Source organism: Vicugna pacos, chromosome 11 (genome assembly GCF_048564905.1).
Source record: "Vicugna pacos chromosome 11, VicPac4, whole genome shotgun sequence".
Lineage (NCBI taxonomy): Eukaryota > Metazoa > Chordata > Mammalia > Artiodactyla > Camelidae > Vicugna > Vicugna pacos.
In genome coordinates, this window is record NC_132997.1 from 78,268,833 (window position 1) to 78,285,087 (window position 16,255).

Consider the following 16,255-nt stretch of genomic DNA (forward strand, 5'->3'; position numbering starts at 1 on the left):
CATGGATGTAGATTCACCTGGACTTGATGCCGTATAACTAGCTAGATGGAGAGGGTAGGATAGAGGTGGACACACATGTTCTTAGCTTGGTCAGAACATGGGTGGGTAATCAAGGCAATCAAGATAAGGAACACTAATAGGTGACTACAAGTTGAGGAGGTGATTAGTTCAGGTGGGACATTAGGGGACCTATCCAGCAGCAGTTTTATATTCAGGCTAGAGATGGGAGGTGGGATAGTCTTGAAGGAAAGGTAATAGGTGAAATTACCAAAACAGCTGCTACCCTGGCTGTGTCATCATGGCTGCCAATTTGTTAGGTTCCACTTAATGCCTTTTGAGGGCAATGATCTTGTTTGTTTTTTTAAGTTGAGATAACAGTTGATGTACAATATTATACAAGTTTCAGGTGTACAACATAGTGATTCACAGTTTTTAAAGGTTATCTTCCATTTATGGTTATTATGAAATGTTGGCTATATTCCCTGTGTTGTTCTATATATCCTTGTAGTTTATTTTATACATAGTAGTTTGTACCTCTTAATCCCTTACACCTATCTTGCCCCTCCCCACTTCCTTCTCCCCACTGGTAACCACTAGTTCCCTGTATCTGTGAGTCTGTTTCTTTTTTGTTATATGCACTAGTTTGTTTTATTTTTTCAGATTCCACGTATAAATGAGGTCATACAGTATTTGTCTTTCTCTGACTTTTTTTAAACTTTTTTTTCAGGGGGAGCAGGAAATGAGGTTTATTTATTTATTATTTTTTAATGGTGGTACTGGGGGTTGAACCCAGGACCTCATGCATGCTAGGCATGTGCTCTACCACTGAGCTATACCCACCCCTCTCTGTCTGGCTTATTTTACTTGCCATAATGCCCTCCAAGTCCATCCATGTTGTTGCAAATGGCAAAGTTTCATTCTTTTTTATGGCTTAGTTGTATTCCAGGTATACCAAATCTCATGTACATTCACGTCTTCTTTATCAATTCATCTGTTGGTGGACACTAGGTTGCTTTCATATCTTGGCAGTTTGTAAATAATGTTCCTATGAACATTGGGGTGCATGTATCCTTTCAAATTAGAGTTTTCCTTTTTTTCAGATACCTAGAAGTGGACTTACTGGGTCATATTGTAGTTCTATTTTTAGTTTTTTGAGACACCTCCATACTGCTTTCCATAGTGGCTGCACCAATTTACATTCCCATAGTGCATGATGATTTGACTTACAAATATTGTGAAATTACCACAATAAGTTTAGTTGACATCCATCATCTCAGATAGACACAAAAAAAGAAAAAAATTTTTTCCTTGCGATGAGAACTCTTGGGGTCTATGCTCTTAACAGTTTTGTCCCTTTGTCCCTATGGCCTGACAAGTTTAAGTGAATATGTGAAAAGAGTATTGAAAATGGGGACTTTAGGGGACCGTCCCTCTGCCTAAGAAAGCCCTGGGAAAAAGTGCCCCAGTGAAGGGGTCAGAGGAGGAGTTATTAGATACGAGGAGAACATGGTGGGACCTAGATCAGAGAGGTCAGAAGCCAAGGGAGCAGAGAATTCTCCCACGATCCAGGGACTCTGATATGATTCAAGAAGGCAGGCGATATGATCTTCAGTTGTACCCCATGTCCCCTCCCAGTTAGCTCTGTGCTTGACAACTGGGAAGGGAAATCAGATAATCACTAGGCTCAGCCCTGGTGCTGACACAAAAGGGTATGTGGTTACATTGTCTATAAAATCAGAGGGCTGAGGGACCTCACAGCGTAACCATGGGCATTAAGCGCAACACAGGGGCCAAAGTCTTTCCCATTGGTCACATCTAGTTCTGGCCTCTTGGCAGCCCTCCCAATTCTCCTGTTTCCCCATTGGATACCCAGGGTAAGTAAAGACTCAGGGTTACTTTGAAACAAAGGCACATGTAGCCAGAGATGGAACAGCTGGGGGACTCCTTTAGTCAATTTATGGAGGTCCTAGTGTGCCAGACTCCATGTTGAATGCTGGGTTTCTTGCCTTCTATTCTCACAGCCGGGAAAGCATAGATGTGGGTAAGGGGTAGGGATGGGCAGAAATGGTAATCTTCCTTCTAGTCATGAGGGCTTTCTGGAGCAGAAGAGGTTTCAGCAGTTGCTTGAAATCTAAAACAGTGATGATGTGTATGTGGTTAAGGGGGACATAGGTGGTAGATAGAGGGTCTGAAGGGGCAGGATAGGGGAGGAGAAAAATGAGACAGACTGGTGGGAGATGGATGCTGGGGGCAAGGTTCATGGGACTCCTGGGGCTCCCCAGGAACTGGCTGAACAGACTCTAACCCCTGGACACCTAGGCTCTTGTGCTGGACCGTTTGCTGTGGATATGGCCCTTTGCCAGGTTCTCAAGGAGGAACGATACTCTTGTTGACAACAAAACTTAGACCCCTATTTCTCACAGAATGCCCACAAAATCCACTTGAAGGAGTAAAATAGAGGCCCACAAAAAGAGGTCCCCTTACAAAGAAGTGGTGGAGCTGGGGAACTGAGTCCCAGATCCCCCAGAAGCCAAAGGCCATGCTCACTGCCTCCATATCCTAGGATAGGGAAACAGCAGGTCTGAAGTGTGTGCTGTTTGATTGCCTGGAAACTTAACCAGGCTTACAGACTTTTTGGGAGAAGGGGATAACCTCATCGGACTAGACTGAGCAAAACAAAACTTGACTTTGATGACCCGGGCAGGGGTAGGAAGAGGAAAGACTCCTGAGAGTCAGGAGAGCTGAGTTCCAACTTGTCTAGGCCTCTTGCTTGCTGTGTGAAAATCACTGAAACTCCCTGAACCTCAGTTTCCTCATCTGAAAAAGGGGAAAAATAGCACCTACCTCCCAAGGATAACATGTGAGGACTCAACAAGATAATGCATGTTGAGTGTTTAACACAGCACAGAGCACATAGTGAGAGCTCAGTACTCCTTATATTTTATTATTACTATTATTAATTCAAGAAGGTTGGGCTGCTTAGTTGTTCTCTCAGGGCCTGGTGCCTGAGGCTTGAGTCCTGGTGCCCACAGCTCAAGCTGGGCCTGGCCACTCTTGAGGGGCTCACAATCCATCATCAGAGAGTCCCAGGTTGTGCTACTGCCATCTCTTTATCTGTCTCAGCTGTGCATCCAGTCAGACCACAAGGTTGAAGGAAGGTGCTGAGATCTTTACATTCTCTGAAAGGAAGGACCAGGAGAGGATGGGGTGCTCTCAAAAACTTTGTTGATTTGAACGGAAATTACATTAAGCCTTCGTAGTGGTGAGAGGGAGGCGGTCAGCTGTTCAGGAATCCAGGCAACCTGCCCCTTTCTGGCTCACGTCCGTATTCTTCCTTTGGTCTCTAAGGGCAAGCGCCCGTAACAAACATGGCGGCGTCAGCCTCGGGCGCAGGCACCTGCCGAACCGGCTGTCCCGGGAGCCGCGCGGAGCCAATCGCTGGGCAGGGGCGGAGGGAGAGTCTGGGGAAGACGCCAGCGGCCTGCGCGCAGGCGCACTGGTTGACACCTGGCTCCCGGTAGCCGCGGGATTAGGCTTCGCCTGCCACAATTGCGGTGAGGGGCTGGCCCGTCGCCGGGTCTCGGGGGCAGGAGCGGGCCGGACTGGGGGCCAATCAGAAACAAAGGACAGATCTGAGGGGGACAGGAATGCTGTCCGCTCTGGGAGTCCTGGGGGCTGTCTGCGGGGGTCCCTGACATGATCAGGTTGTGGATTGGGAGAGTGCTTGGGTCAGGGTGGGAGAAGCTTGGGCTAAAGGGGTGAGGATGGAATCCTTGCAGAAGGACTCCTTGGGGTCTAGGGTCGCAGGATACATCAGGCCGGGATCCATTTTATTAACGTAATGGCTTTTAACCCTGGTGGCGTAATGGAACCAATTGGGGGAGCTTTAAAAGAAGATCGATGCTGGGCCCCATCCCTAGAAATTCCGGTTTAATTGATCAGGGGTGAGGCTTGGGCCTCGGTATTTTGAGCAGTTCCTCAGGTGATTTTATTGTGCAGTCAGGCTGGGGAACCACCACGTGGTTCAGCGCCAGTTGTTGAGTAAAGCGCTCCTAGTTTGATCCCAGACTCCTCCGTGGCTTGCGAGGGGTTGGGTGGTCCTGGGTGAAGTTTTTGACCCTCCAATGCTGTTGTAGTAAGTAACCTGCGGGGGGGGGGGTAGGAAAAGGGAGAAGGTCCCTCCTCCAACAGGGTGAAAGTTCATTTCCAGCCTGAGGTGGAGGATGGGCTCATTAGTCACTGCAAGGAAGGTGGGCTTCCCCAACAGCCCTGCCAGGGCTGGACCCTGCTGTGGGAAGACTGGGCAGGGAGAGAAAGAGGGTGTGAAACAGGAAACACAGCAGACAATTCAAAGGTCACCTGATTGTTGAGAAAAGAACACACCTCATAATTGCATTGGGTATTTTTTTTTAACCTTTCAAATCCATTTGATATCAAAGGGGACAGGCGAGGAATGGAATTTTCTCCACTTTGCATGTAGAAGTGGGAATAAACTCAGATAGGTAGTTAGTGATAAGGTTCAGACGACCCAGGGCTCCCAACTCCCAATGATTCTGATTAGGAGATTTTCCCCTCCGCCCTAATTGCTGCTTAAACAATATCTGGTCCTTCTAAAGGGAATCAGAAGCAAACACCCACCCTCCTTCTGATGCCCCTACCTCTGGGGGCCCAGACTGGCATTTTTGGTTTCCTCCACCAAATCCATCAGCCCCTCACCTGTCATAGGTTGGTTCAGAGATCAGGGAGATAGTATTTTTTCCATCCTTTTCTACTTTATCTCCCAGAAGCTTGATGGGGTGAAGAAGGGAGAGTTTCTACATGATGCCAGGGGACTCCTTCCAAACAGATCTAATTCTGTCACCCAGTGCGCCAATCCATTGTCCTCAGGATAGAATCCTGTGTGTGATTTCCAAAGCCGTTCCTGATCTGGTGGTGTCTTGGTCTCCCTGCTCTGAGCCCTCTTCCTGTATTGTATCAGTTTTCCTTAACCTCTGGTGAAAGCTTAATAAATGTTACTTTCTGTTTTATCACTGTTCCTCTTTGTGCACCTGTTGCCTTGCTGGCCATGTTTCACATCAGGGTTCCCCAGGTTGCCTCTTTCTGACTCCCACAGCCAAGCAGAATGCAGAGCTGAGGGGCACAGTGAGATCTGGGGTGACCCTCCCCCTAGGGCTGCTGCTGTTCTCTCTGGCAGGGGGATGCCCAATTTGGCCTTTTAGGGGCAAATCAACCCAGCAGGTATTAATTGAGTACCTACTGTGTGATGAAGGAGGCTGGGAGTAGAAGTCCACCCTCACCCACCCTCACCCCGCATCTGTCCTGACCCTGCCCTTAAGGAACTTGGGGGCCAGAGGAGGGTTAGGGAGGCTTTTGGATCCTGATACAGAGCCAAGGGACCGGAAAATGGGAGAGAGCACCTGACTTACTGTACTTGGGAAGGCTTGTGCCGCTGAACTGGGTCTTGAATCAGCAGGATTTGATAAGATTGTCGTAGGGGGTGGGCATAGTGATGTCAGAAATGATGAGGTTTTTTTTTAGTCAGAAACACCTGTTTTGAATCTTAGCTCCGGCGCCTAATAGCTCTGTGATTTGGGGCCAGTTATTTAACCTTCGGGGCCTTGAGATAATTCATTTATAGAATGAGGATGGAACTAGTAACAAGAGTTGTAAGGATTCATGAAAATGGATGTAAAAGCCAAGCATATCCTATATGCCTGAGAAACGATGTGTAGTTACATCTAGGGTATTTTAGCTGGAAGCAACAGCATGAACAAAGGTTGGAGGTGGCGTCTGGAATTTGAGAAGTGGCAGGATATACCAGGCAGTGAGAAGCATCAATGTTGGGTGCTGAAAAGACAGCTTCAGTCATGGATTTGGCAGAAGGGGACACTGAAACCCTTCAAAGACTATGAAGCCAAACTTCAGAGACGTGAAAAAGAAGAATAGCTGCTGTTTATTGATGGTCTTCTAAGTGCCAGGCACTCTGCTTGGTGCTTTATATACCTTTCGCATTTCAGCTCCACAGCAATCTTAAGTGGTTGGCATTGTCATCCCCACTTTATAGATAAGGAGACTGATGTGCAGGGAGAGGGAGTGGCTGGCCCAAGGCCACACAATTGGGACCACAGCAGCCTGAGTGGGGGTGGGGGGTGGGGCCTCCAGCAGCTCTCCTGCTAGGTGCCAAGACTGGGGTGGAGTTGGTTGCAGGTAACAGGATATCTCAGCCAGGTTATGCAACTAGGCTGGTGTGGGCCCCAAGCTGTTCCTTCCCCCAAGAGGCTGGGCTGTTGTTCTCTGTAGGGTGTTGGGGTGGGTTGGGGGTGGGGAGGGCTAGTAGAGGAAGGCGGTTCCTGATGGAGGAGCAAAATCTGGAACAGAAACCTTGGAGTGACCCTGCATTCTCCTCCCCCAGCTTCCTCTCCCAGGCAGAGGCTTACTGGGACAGGTTGCTTTGCCTCCAGATCTGGTCCCTGGGTGGGTGGGGGGGTTGTCTCTGGCACTCCTGAACATCATTTGTGTTCCTGCTCCTTACAGGGCCTCCTCTTCTGTTGTTCCCTCTTGTGCCTTGTCTTTTCTCTTGAACTTCCTTACCACGGGAAGGGGCCTGATTACCAGATAATCCCCTGCTTCTACCCTTATCTATTATAAGTGAGCCCACAGAAAAGCATTTCTGAGTATCTTCCATGTGACAAGCATGGTGCTCTGGGCTTCCTAGACATTAATTCAATCCTCTCTGTATTCCTATAAAGAGAGGCAAGATTACTCCCATTTTACAGGTGAAGAAACCAAGGCTCAGACCTTGCCTGAAGTCACACTTAATAGGAAGTGCAGTTGGGATTTAAATCCAGGCCATTCTGATGGTGAAAGTCATACCCTTTCCATCTCACCACCCTTTGAGGTTTTCTTCTACTGTTGCCCCAGTGTGGGTGCAGGGAGATAACTGCTGGAAGCTGTGGGCCTTGCCTGCAGGGTCTGCCTTCTCTAGTAACCGGGGCAGGTCATTGGACATCTGGGTAGGGGCCCGAGAGGCTTCACTCCCTTTGGACAAAGACTTTGAGAGGGGGAGTTCTGAAAGGCCCTGGGGAATCGGAGAACGTGACCTGGGTTAAAGACAGCAGCAGAGGTATACATTGTGCTTTATAGCCCCGAAGTGCCTTTAGATTAATATCCACCCCAGCTTTGTGTGGTGGGTACGGAAGTTCTGGGTGGCTCATTGCACTTACTGTGCTAAGTGCATTAGAGTATTTTCTCATGGACTGCTAACAGTAGCTTTAGGAAAGTTGGCCCCATCTTGCAGATCAGGAAACAGGCATGGAGAGGTTAAGCAAATTGTTCCAGTTCACATGGGTAGGAAATGGTAGAATTGGGACTTTGGAGACCTCCAGTTGTGTCTTCTTTCCACTATATTACTTGGAGAGTGCTGAGGAAACTTTCAGGGTGATGGCTATGTTCCTGATCTCAATTGCAGTGATGGTTTCACAGGTGCGTACGTATTCCAAAAACTGATCAGATGGTACACTTTGAACATGTGCGAATTATTGTATGTCAGTTATACCTCAGTAAATCTGTAGGGGAAAAAAATGAACATTTCCCACCAAATGTTTCTTTAGGATCTCAAAGTTCCCAGGGAGAGGCCACCTGGCCGTCCTCCCACTTTGGGACAAAGTGGGATCACTGTGGCCCAGGAGAGAGTCTCACACACTTAATGGTTGCTTTCAGATAGTTTTGGCTGATTCTCCTTCTGTCTTTCCTCCACCACTAGGCATAGACTGGCACAAGGTTGGCCAAGGGAGTGAGGGCTACATACGGATCTCTTGAGTGAGTTGCCACTCAGCTTCCAGTGAGCCTGAGAGAGACCCCACTGAGATTCTCTCCTTACTCTCCCTTCAGGGCCTCTTTCTTTACCAGTCGGCACTCCCATAGCAAGAGTGGCTGAGTCCAGCCCATTCTCCCTGAGAGGGAGATAGAGGGTGAAGATACAGGCCCTGCTCTGGAGAACCCCACAGTCAGGCTGGAGTGTGGGCAGGCAGGAGAGTCTGCTGTGCAGGGGCATGAGACATCAGTGAGGGCCGGGGCTTTGGAGAAGGTCTCCAGGACATGGTGCTGGCTCCTGAAGGATGGGTGAGATGGAGACGAAGAGACTAGAATGGTGCTGCTTCTAGGAGGCACTATCACGGAAAAGGCCTGGACAGAGGAGAGGGTGGCTTGAAGATCTTCTGGAAGCTGGGTTGGACCAGCCAGGAGAGGCCAGACTGCAGAGGCCCTTGGAGGCTGGGCAGGGACAGGGAGCCATGGGGCAGGAACGGGGCCAGGGGTCACTACTGCTGAACTGGGGCTGAAGTCAGTCCTCCAGGGCCTGATTCTGATGGGAAACAGAAGTTTCTGTTCTGCATGAGTGTGGCGCAAGCTTGTGGACATGTAAATGAGGCCCGTGGGCAGGCTTGGGTCACAGGCACTCAAAGAGAAACAGCCCCTGAGGAGGTGTATAAATTTTAGGGCTGTCGTACAAATTGCCAGAAACTGGGTGGCTTAAAACAACCACCCAGTTTCTGGAGGGTAGAAGCCCAACATCAAAGTGTCGGCGGGGTCACGCGTCGTCTGGAGAGAGGCCCTAGGAAAGAGTGCCTCCTGCCTCTGCCTAGCTGCTGGAAGTTGCTTGCAATCCTTAGCGTTCTTTGGCTTTGTAGCTGTGTCGCTCAAAGTTTTGCCTTCACCTTCATATTGCTGTCTTCCCTCTGTGTATGTGTCCGTCTCTGTGTGCAAATTTCCCTCTCCTAATAAGGATACCAGTCGTTGGATTAGGGACCACCCTAATTCAGTATGATCTCTTCTTAACTTGGTAACATCTGCAAAGATCCTATTTCCAAATAAGGTCGCACTCACAGGCACTGGGGGTTAGGTTGGAAACACCTTTTAGGGGGACATGATTTGACTCACAACAGGGAGTTTGAGAGAAAGAAGCCCCCATAGCTTCCCTCTGTGGGGGTGGTCAGACAAGCACACATGGGATTTTTTTTCTGAAAGGAGAACAACAACTTTGAATCTAAAAAAAGGGACAGACTTCATACCTCACTGCTTAAAGTGTGGTCACAGACCAGCAGCATTGGTGCCACCTGGGTTCCTGTTAGAAATGCAGAATCTCAGATTCCTCCCCATACCCGTGGAGTCAAAATCTACATTTTAACAAAGTCCCCAGGTGACTTGAAAGTACATTACAGTTGGAGACGATGCACTGCTTTAATGAAAATCTGACTTTTATTTCCTTTCCAACCCATGGTCAGTCTAGCCTGCTGGTCTCTGTGCGTGAGTTGGCTTGGTTGGGAGCCAGGCACTCAAGCTGCAATTTGTTCTCTCTTTTCGTGTTAACATGTTCTTGAGCTTCTCTTCCATGTGTTGAGGTGGCCTATGTAGTTGGCCTTTATGGAGAGCATTGGGCTTGCCAAGCCAGTCGCTTTGTTGTGTTCCTGGGCTGTGTCCAACTTTTGGCTGTTGATAAATGTTGCTGCCATGAACATCTCTGTACATGTTCCCTTGGGGTTAGTCCCTCAAGGTGGAATTTCCAGAACCAAAGTGCATGAGCAGTTGTGGACTCTTAAATCTTATCACTCTTGTATCCCTGTGGAACCTGACATCACAGCAGGTTTCTCCATTCTCCCCAGCAACCCACAGGAACCCAATTTGGGAGGTCAAGTGGCAGAAAAGGCTTTGGAGCTAGACAGACCGGGGTTCAAATCTGCTACTTTTTTGCTGGGTGACATTGGGAAAATTACTTACATCTCTGAGCTTGAGGGGGTGCTCTCTTATAATATCGCAATAGTGTTACAAACTTTGTAGGGATTTTCTAAAGATGATAATGTTACGACCAATATCCATTTATTGAGCACTTTCCATGAGTTACCTCATTTAATCTTTACAGTCCTCTAAATAGCTATGACTGTCCACTTAAACTTTTTACAGAAGAGAAAACTGAGGCTTGGGTTAAATAGCTTGCCCGAGGTTCTATAGTAGGTACAATATGTCCTCAAGCCCAGGCTTGTCATGTCCAGACTGTTAAGGTAGGAGAGTATGGATGAAAGAAGATACCGAGCACACCACCCGAGCACACGACCTGGCTCAGCGCTTGTTGGATGTCTGCCTTCTCTTCCCACGCCTTTATCAGTTTCCTTGGGTTACTCTGCAGTAATGGTATCTAGGCCAGCATTGTTTTAGCTGGATGTCATTGGCAATTCCCCAGTTTTGTTTTATGTACAAACTTTCCCCTGGTGGAAATGAGTTTTTAAATGGCTCAGAGGTCTGGGGTTAGGAGCAGAGCTGGCTCTGATCCCTGCAGCTAACTGACTCCTCCTTCCCCAGGGACAAAGATGACCAGACTGCCCATGGTCATGAATGCGCCTCCATGCTCCTGAGGCTGAGGCTGGGCCTGCCGCCATGGGGCTGGGCGGGCCCAGGGCCTGGCTGCTGGGCCTGCCCACGGCCGTGGTCTATGGCTCCCTGGCCCTCTTCATCTCTGTCCTGCACAACGTGTTCCTGCTTTACTACGTGGACACCTTTGTCTCAGTGTACAAGATCAACAAAGCTGCCTTCTGGGTTGGAGAGGTAGGCCAGCGCTGGGGCGGCCAGCCCGGATGAGAGCTGGGCAGGTGGCAGGGCTGGGTCCTGCCCAGTCAGGAGCATGGGGCAGGCCGGGTTAGCTACCAAGACTTGGCAAGAAAAGCTGGAGCTGGAAGCCTTGAGGACTCCCCCTTAGTGGGGATTACACCAGCTCTCCTGGCCGCTGTCCTGTGAGCCAGGCACTGTTCTATGTGTGTACATTTATAATGTAATATAGTGACATATATTTATCAGCTGGATTTGTTGACCAGCTGGGCCCTGGATGGGTGGGAGTTGATGGGAGCAGTGGCTGGTAGAGTGGGTTTTAGCAGAGGGACTGACCTGAGCAACGATTTGCAGGCAAGAAAGCTGGGGTCATCTTTGAGGGGTGGCAGGCAGGCTGGGGTGGGGAAAGCCGTGGAGAGGAGGCTGTCTCGAGCCCACCTGCCCATCTCCCTTCTTCCCACAGACAGTGTTTCTCCTCTGGAACAGCCTCAACGACCCCCTCTTCGGCTGGCTGAGTGACCGTCAGTTCCTCAGCTCCCAGCCCTGGTTTGTTTCCTGGGGGTGCTCACAGCTGGTCCTGTCCCACCCCACCCCTCCCCAGGCTGCCTGTGTTTGGGGTGGGAAAAGAAAGGGGAAAGAAAAGGGGACTATTTTCAGCTATTGTCTGGGCGTTCTCCTTCCCCGAGGTCAGGCAGGCTCCATCCAGGTTGGAGAAGTGGCCTTCTGAAGCTGCTGCCTTGCTCCCCTGGGGGAGAAATTTACCCCAGCTTGGCTTGTTAGGGCCTCGGGGCTGGGTGCTGTACTGCCAACACTCTCTGCTGCTTCTGGCAGATTCCTTTACCCCATCCCTGCTTGGGCCCATCACTGCCCTCAGGCTTGAGAAATGGGTATCCTGCCACCCATCAGCCCTGGCAGGCTAAAAGAGCAGAAGGGAGGGTATCCCCACTGATAAGTTGTGCTTCCTAAATCAGAGGCTGAGGACTTGGGGCTCTGGGACCACCCTGGTGTGAGTACCACACTCTAGACTTCCATCCTTCCTCTGGGCCCTGGGCAGGGGGAGCTGGGGCCTGCCAAGGCTGCAAGGGCATCTCCCAACAGCCCCTCCTCTTCCTGGCAGGTCAGGCACTGGGCTCTCCTCAAGGGCTGTGGTGCTGGCACGGGTGCGGGCACTGGGCTGGCACGGGCCACTGCTGGCACTGTCGTTCCTGGCGTTCTGGGTGCCCTGGGCCCCAGCTGGCCTGCAGTTCTTGCTGTGCCTGTGCCTCTATGATGGCTTCCTGACACTCGTGGACCTGCACCATCACGCCTTGCTGGCTGACCTGGCCCTCTCAGCCCACGACCGCACCCACCTCAACTTCTACTGCTCCCTCTTCAGTGCGGCTGGCTCCCTGTCTGTCTTTGCCTCCTATGCCTTCTGGAACAAGGAAGACTTCTCTTCCTTCCGGGCCTTCTGCGTGGCACTGGCCGCTGGCTCTGGCCTGGGCTTTGTGGGGGCCACACGGCTGCTGAAGCAGCGGGTTGAGGCAGCTGGCAGGGAGCCAGGGTGCCCAGCCCTGGCTGTGGATGGTAGGTGAGTGGCCATCCCCAGCTCTCCAGGTTCTCACCAGCACTCTGCTGGGTGTGACTGCAACACGGGGTCCCCTCGCTGATGGGTGTCTGCCCTGGGGTCGGGGATGGCTCTGCCCAGCCCTAGGCCATTCCTAACTCCCCTCTGCCCTGTAGCCTGTGTGAAGAAGAGCTGCTTGTGGGCAGCAAGGAGGTGGGCAGCATCACCTTGGGCCAGTACCTCAGGCAGCTCGCCCGGCACCGGAACTTCCTGTGGTTCGTGGGCATGGACCTGGTGCAGGTATGGGAGCAGTGCCCCGACCCTGGATGGCTAGGGAGTGCGTCCTTCAAGGGCACGGGCTCTTCAAAAGCTGGGAAATCAGTTCTGGCCTCATGTGAGGACTGCTGGGTGGTTCAATGGCAGGAATACAAGTTAGGTAGTTAGAGACCCGGATTTGAGCACCATCTGAGCTCTTAACTCCCTATGTGATCTTAGGCCGGTCTCAGTCTCTTGGGGCAGCCGTGTTCTCACCTGCAAAGTGAGGATATGAAAAAGAGATGCCTCTTTGGGAACTCTATGACGATCTTTTTAAAACACCACATGCTATACCTAAAACACATGTAGTATGTAGGTCAGCCAAATTTAGAAATAGATGTCATTAATTGTTTTAAAATTGGTAAGTTTTACAAAAGAAAAACCTTTTAATTGTTCTAATGACAATTTTATCATTCCTTCTAACTTTTACCGAAATTAGAGATAAGAGTAGGAAATTGGTTTTAGGTTTTGTTCTTGCAAGTTCCATGTTGAGGGACATGGCGATAAAGACTGCTCTTGCTCCTGCTGACTCCCTGATGGCTTTTGCCCAGTTCCCCGCTCCCCTCCGCCCCCACCCCCCAGCCTCCTTGTTGCCCGTGTTGGTTGCAGGTCTTTCACTGCCACTTCAACAGCAACTTCTTCCCCCTCTTCCTGGAGCATCTGTTGTCAGACCACATCTCTCTCTCCACGGGCTCCTTCCTGTTGGGTAAGTGGGTGCTCAGGCAGGCAGGAAGGACAGAGGCTTTCCCCCCAGAAACCCTAGCTTGGCTGCAGCCACTGCCACCTCCCCAGCTGGGGCCCAGGTGACAGAGAGCAGAATCTGCACTGGGGTTGCGCCTCAAGCCCCCAGCTCTGTTTTCCAGGGGAAGGGACCAGAGCCCTCTGGGTATGAGGGGGTAGGGCTGTCCTCACAGTGGTCTTCTTGCTGTTGGCGCCACCCAGAGGTGAAGCGGCGCAGTGGCTGGTTCACAGCGAGGGCTATAGTCCTGACAGGCCTGGATATGTCTTGACTGCTTACAGTGTGTGGCCTTGAGTGTGTTTTATTTAATCTCTTTGGGCCTCCATTTCTCATCCGGAGACTAGGAATAATAATGATAGTACTTACCTTAAAGTGTTGTGAGGACTAAATAAAAGGATGTGAAACTCTTTGCATAGAGCCTGGCACCTTGTGCAAACTCTGATTCTGATTGTTAAAATGTGGGCAATTGTGGAGGCTGTGGCAATGCCCCCTGACAAAGCCACACCCCTTTTCCCCAGGCATCTCCTATGTCGCTCCCCATCTCAACAACCTCTACTTCCTGCCCCTGTGCCGGCGCTGGGGCGTCTATGCTGTGGTACGGGGGCTCTTCCTGCTCAAGCTGGGCCTGAGCCTGCTCATGCTGTTGGCTGGCCCTGACCGCCTCGGCCTGCTCTGCCTCTTCATTGCCAGGTATATGCCCTGCCCTCCCTTGCCCCCACACCTCTATCCCACCCCTCCATTCTTGCCCGCTCTCTCTCTGCCGGCAGCAACCGTGTCTTCACGGAGGGCACCTGTAAGCTGTTGACCTTGGTGGTCACTGACCTGGTGGATGAGGACCTGGTGCTGAACCACCGCAAGCAGGCTGCCTCAGCGCTTCTCTTTGGCATGGTGGCCCTGGTGACCAAGCCAGGCCAGACCTTTGCCCCGCTGTTGGGCACCTGGCTTTTGTGCTTCTACACAGGTGAGGGCCCGGGGGCTGGCATGGGGCTCTCAAGGCTCCAGGGGGCAGAGTTTATCTGGTGCACCAGCTGATGAGCCTGGGATCTGGGTCTGGTAAGGGAGAGAGAATGGCAACTGGCCAACGGAGTTGGGCTGGGCAGCTCCTGGCTGGCACCCCTCCTCTGCCTCCCCACATGGGTAGAGGAACTGGGTTGCGTTCTCTCAGAAGTTCACTCATTTATTCAACAAACATGTATAGAATACCTTCTCTGCCAGGTGCTGCTCTTGGTGCCTCTAGGGAGGGAGTTGCTCTTTGGACATGTATGTGTGACCTTTGAGGTGGACTGCGGACTTTGGAGGAGACCAGGGCTGACCTACCTGTTCTTTCTGTGGGCTCTTTCTTTCTAGGTCATGATCTCTTCCAGCAGCCCCCACTGGCCCCTGTGGGGAGTGCCCAGCCCTGGCCAGAACCCCCGGCCCCACCCCCGGCACAGGCCCCAACGCTCCGCCAGGGTTGTTTCTACCTGCTGGTGCTGGTGCCCATCATCTGTGCTCTGCTGCAGCTGTTCACCTGGTCCCAGTTCACATTGCATGGGAGACGCCTGCACATGGTCAAAGCCCAGCGCCAGAACCTGTCACGGGCCCAAACCCTGGACGTTAAGATGGTGTGAGGGGTGCAGCAAGGCCAGCCTGCTTAGGACACTGCCTGTAGCCCTGGGCAGGAGCCATTTTTGCCAGCCCAGTGTCCTGGCCCTCTGCCTTCATGGGGTACAGCCTGGAGGACAGATGGCAGAGTGGGAGCTCCGGGGGCTGAGCCAGGAGCATCACTGAGGTCTAAATTCCTGCTTGGCTGTCTGGTCCAGCTTGGGCAAGGGCTGGGCCGTATGAGCTCAGGGACCTGCTTCCTCCTATAGGGAAGGAGGAAGGGGAGGACCAAGAAGGGATGGGGCCACTCTGTTGTCATATGGGGTTGCTGGGGTACACAGAGGGCTATCCTCCTACCTGGCAGGGTCTGATGCTCTGTGTGGGCTCAGGAACCACTTTTGTTCGGTCAGAGGAAGCCAACTGTAAGTCCCACCCACCCCTTCCAGTGGTTTCTCTCAGAATTCTCTGCTTCAGCTGTGCCTGAAGTAGCATGCCCCAGCGACTGCAGGGTGACCCGACTCCACCCGGCCTCTAAAAGAGGTTCATTTTATCACAGACTGATTAAAGTCAGTCATTTCTATTCCCATTCCTGAGGTCTGTGCTCTGTGTGGAAGTGGTGGGTCAGGCAACATGATTCCTTAGAGTTGCCTGGGAGCAGGTTTTTGAAGCTGAGTGGGGGCCTCCTGCATCAGATTCACTGAGGGAGAGCCTGCAGTCTGGCAGCTGCATGGGCTTTGGGGAGCAAAACAACTTTCAGACCTTTGGTGGTACCCACATACCACTGCTACACGTGGTGGGCAAGGAAGAGTGGTCATTTCTAGGCTAGAGGTCCTCAACCTTGGAATTGCTGTAAGTTCCGAAGATGCTGATGTCTGAGTTCTGTTCCCCACGATTCTGATTTCATGGGTCTAGGGTATAGCCCTGGCACTCAGGTTTTGGAAAGTGTGATTTTACTGTGCAGCTGGGACTGAGAGCCCCTGCTCTAGGGCAGCTTTTCTCAGCCTCAGCACTGGAGACATTCAGGGTCAGGTAGTTCTTTAGTCATCACAACTAGCGGGAGATTCTTCTGGCATCTAGTAGGCCAAGGCCAGGGATGCTGCTAAACATCCACAACAAACATCTCCAGACATTGCCAAGTGTGTCCTGAGGGGCAAAATTGACCTCGATTAGGAACCACTGCTCTATGCCAGTGGTTATTTGAGGGTCTGCATAGCAGCTGAGGATGTTGGCTCCAGGGCTGTATTGCCTGGGTCCAAATTCTAGCTGACAAAGGGCAGAGTTTTGGGAAATTATGTAATCTCTCTGTGGCTCTATTCTCTCAGCTGTAAAGTGGATATCAACACGCCTACACTTAGCAGGGTTGTTGGGAGAATCAACTGGGTTAACATTTGGAAAATGCCTAGCAGTACCCCTCCTAGCCCCCCAAGTATACAGATTTAAAATGGAGAACTAATTAGAGTATCTGAGCAAGGGCC

General features: G+C 51.3%; 1 protein-coding gene, 1 long non-coding RNA gene and 1 other non-coding gene across 4 annotated transcripts; 1 reads left to right on the top strand and 2 right to left on the bottom strand.

Moving 5' to 3' along the window:
* Nucleotides 1-768: 768 nt before the first annotated feature.
* On the bottom strand, nucleotides 769-841 carry TRNAA-AGC (transfer RNA alanine (anticodon AGC)). The gene has a single exon. It is a non-coding gene; the product is annotated as a tRNA-Ala (tRNA).
* Nucleotides 842-3,444: 2,603 nt separating this feature from the next.
* MFSD13A (major facilitator superfamily domain containing 13A) lies at nucleotides 3,445-15,366 on the top strand. 2 transcript variants are annotated; one of them, XM_015244687.3, is made up of 9 exons: nucleotides 3,445-3,554; nucleotides 10,354-10,596; nucleotides 11,060-11,142; nucleotides 11,714-12,166; nucleotides 12,319-12,442; nucleotides 13,067-13,163; nucleotides 13,715-13,886; nucleotides 13,964-14,157; nucleotides 14,544-15,366. In XM_015244687.3, exons 2-9 carry the CDS (start codon nucleotides 10,387-10,389, stop codon nucleotides 14,804-14,806), a joined length of 1,596 nt encoding a protein of 531 aa, XP_015100173.1. In that variant the 5' UTR covers nucleotides 3,445-3,554; nucleotides 10,354-10,386; the 3' UTR covers nucleotides 14,807-15,366. The 2 variants fall into 2 exon arrangements, with proteins under 2 accessions (XP_015100173.1, XP_031538551.1); XM_031682691.2 differs by lacking the exon at nucleotides 11,714-12,166.
* On the bottom strand, nucleotides 13,056-14,779 carry LOC140699406 (uncharacterized). Its single transcript, XR_012077558.1, has 3 exons — nucleotides 14,660-14,779; nucleotides 14,019-14,246; nucleotides 13,056-13,156 (listed from the first exon to the last, which is right to left on the bottom strand). It is a non-coding gene; the product is annotated as an uncharacterized lncRNA (long non-coding RNA).
* Nucleotides 15,367-16,255: the final 889 nt, after the last annotated feature.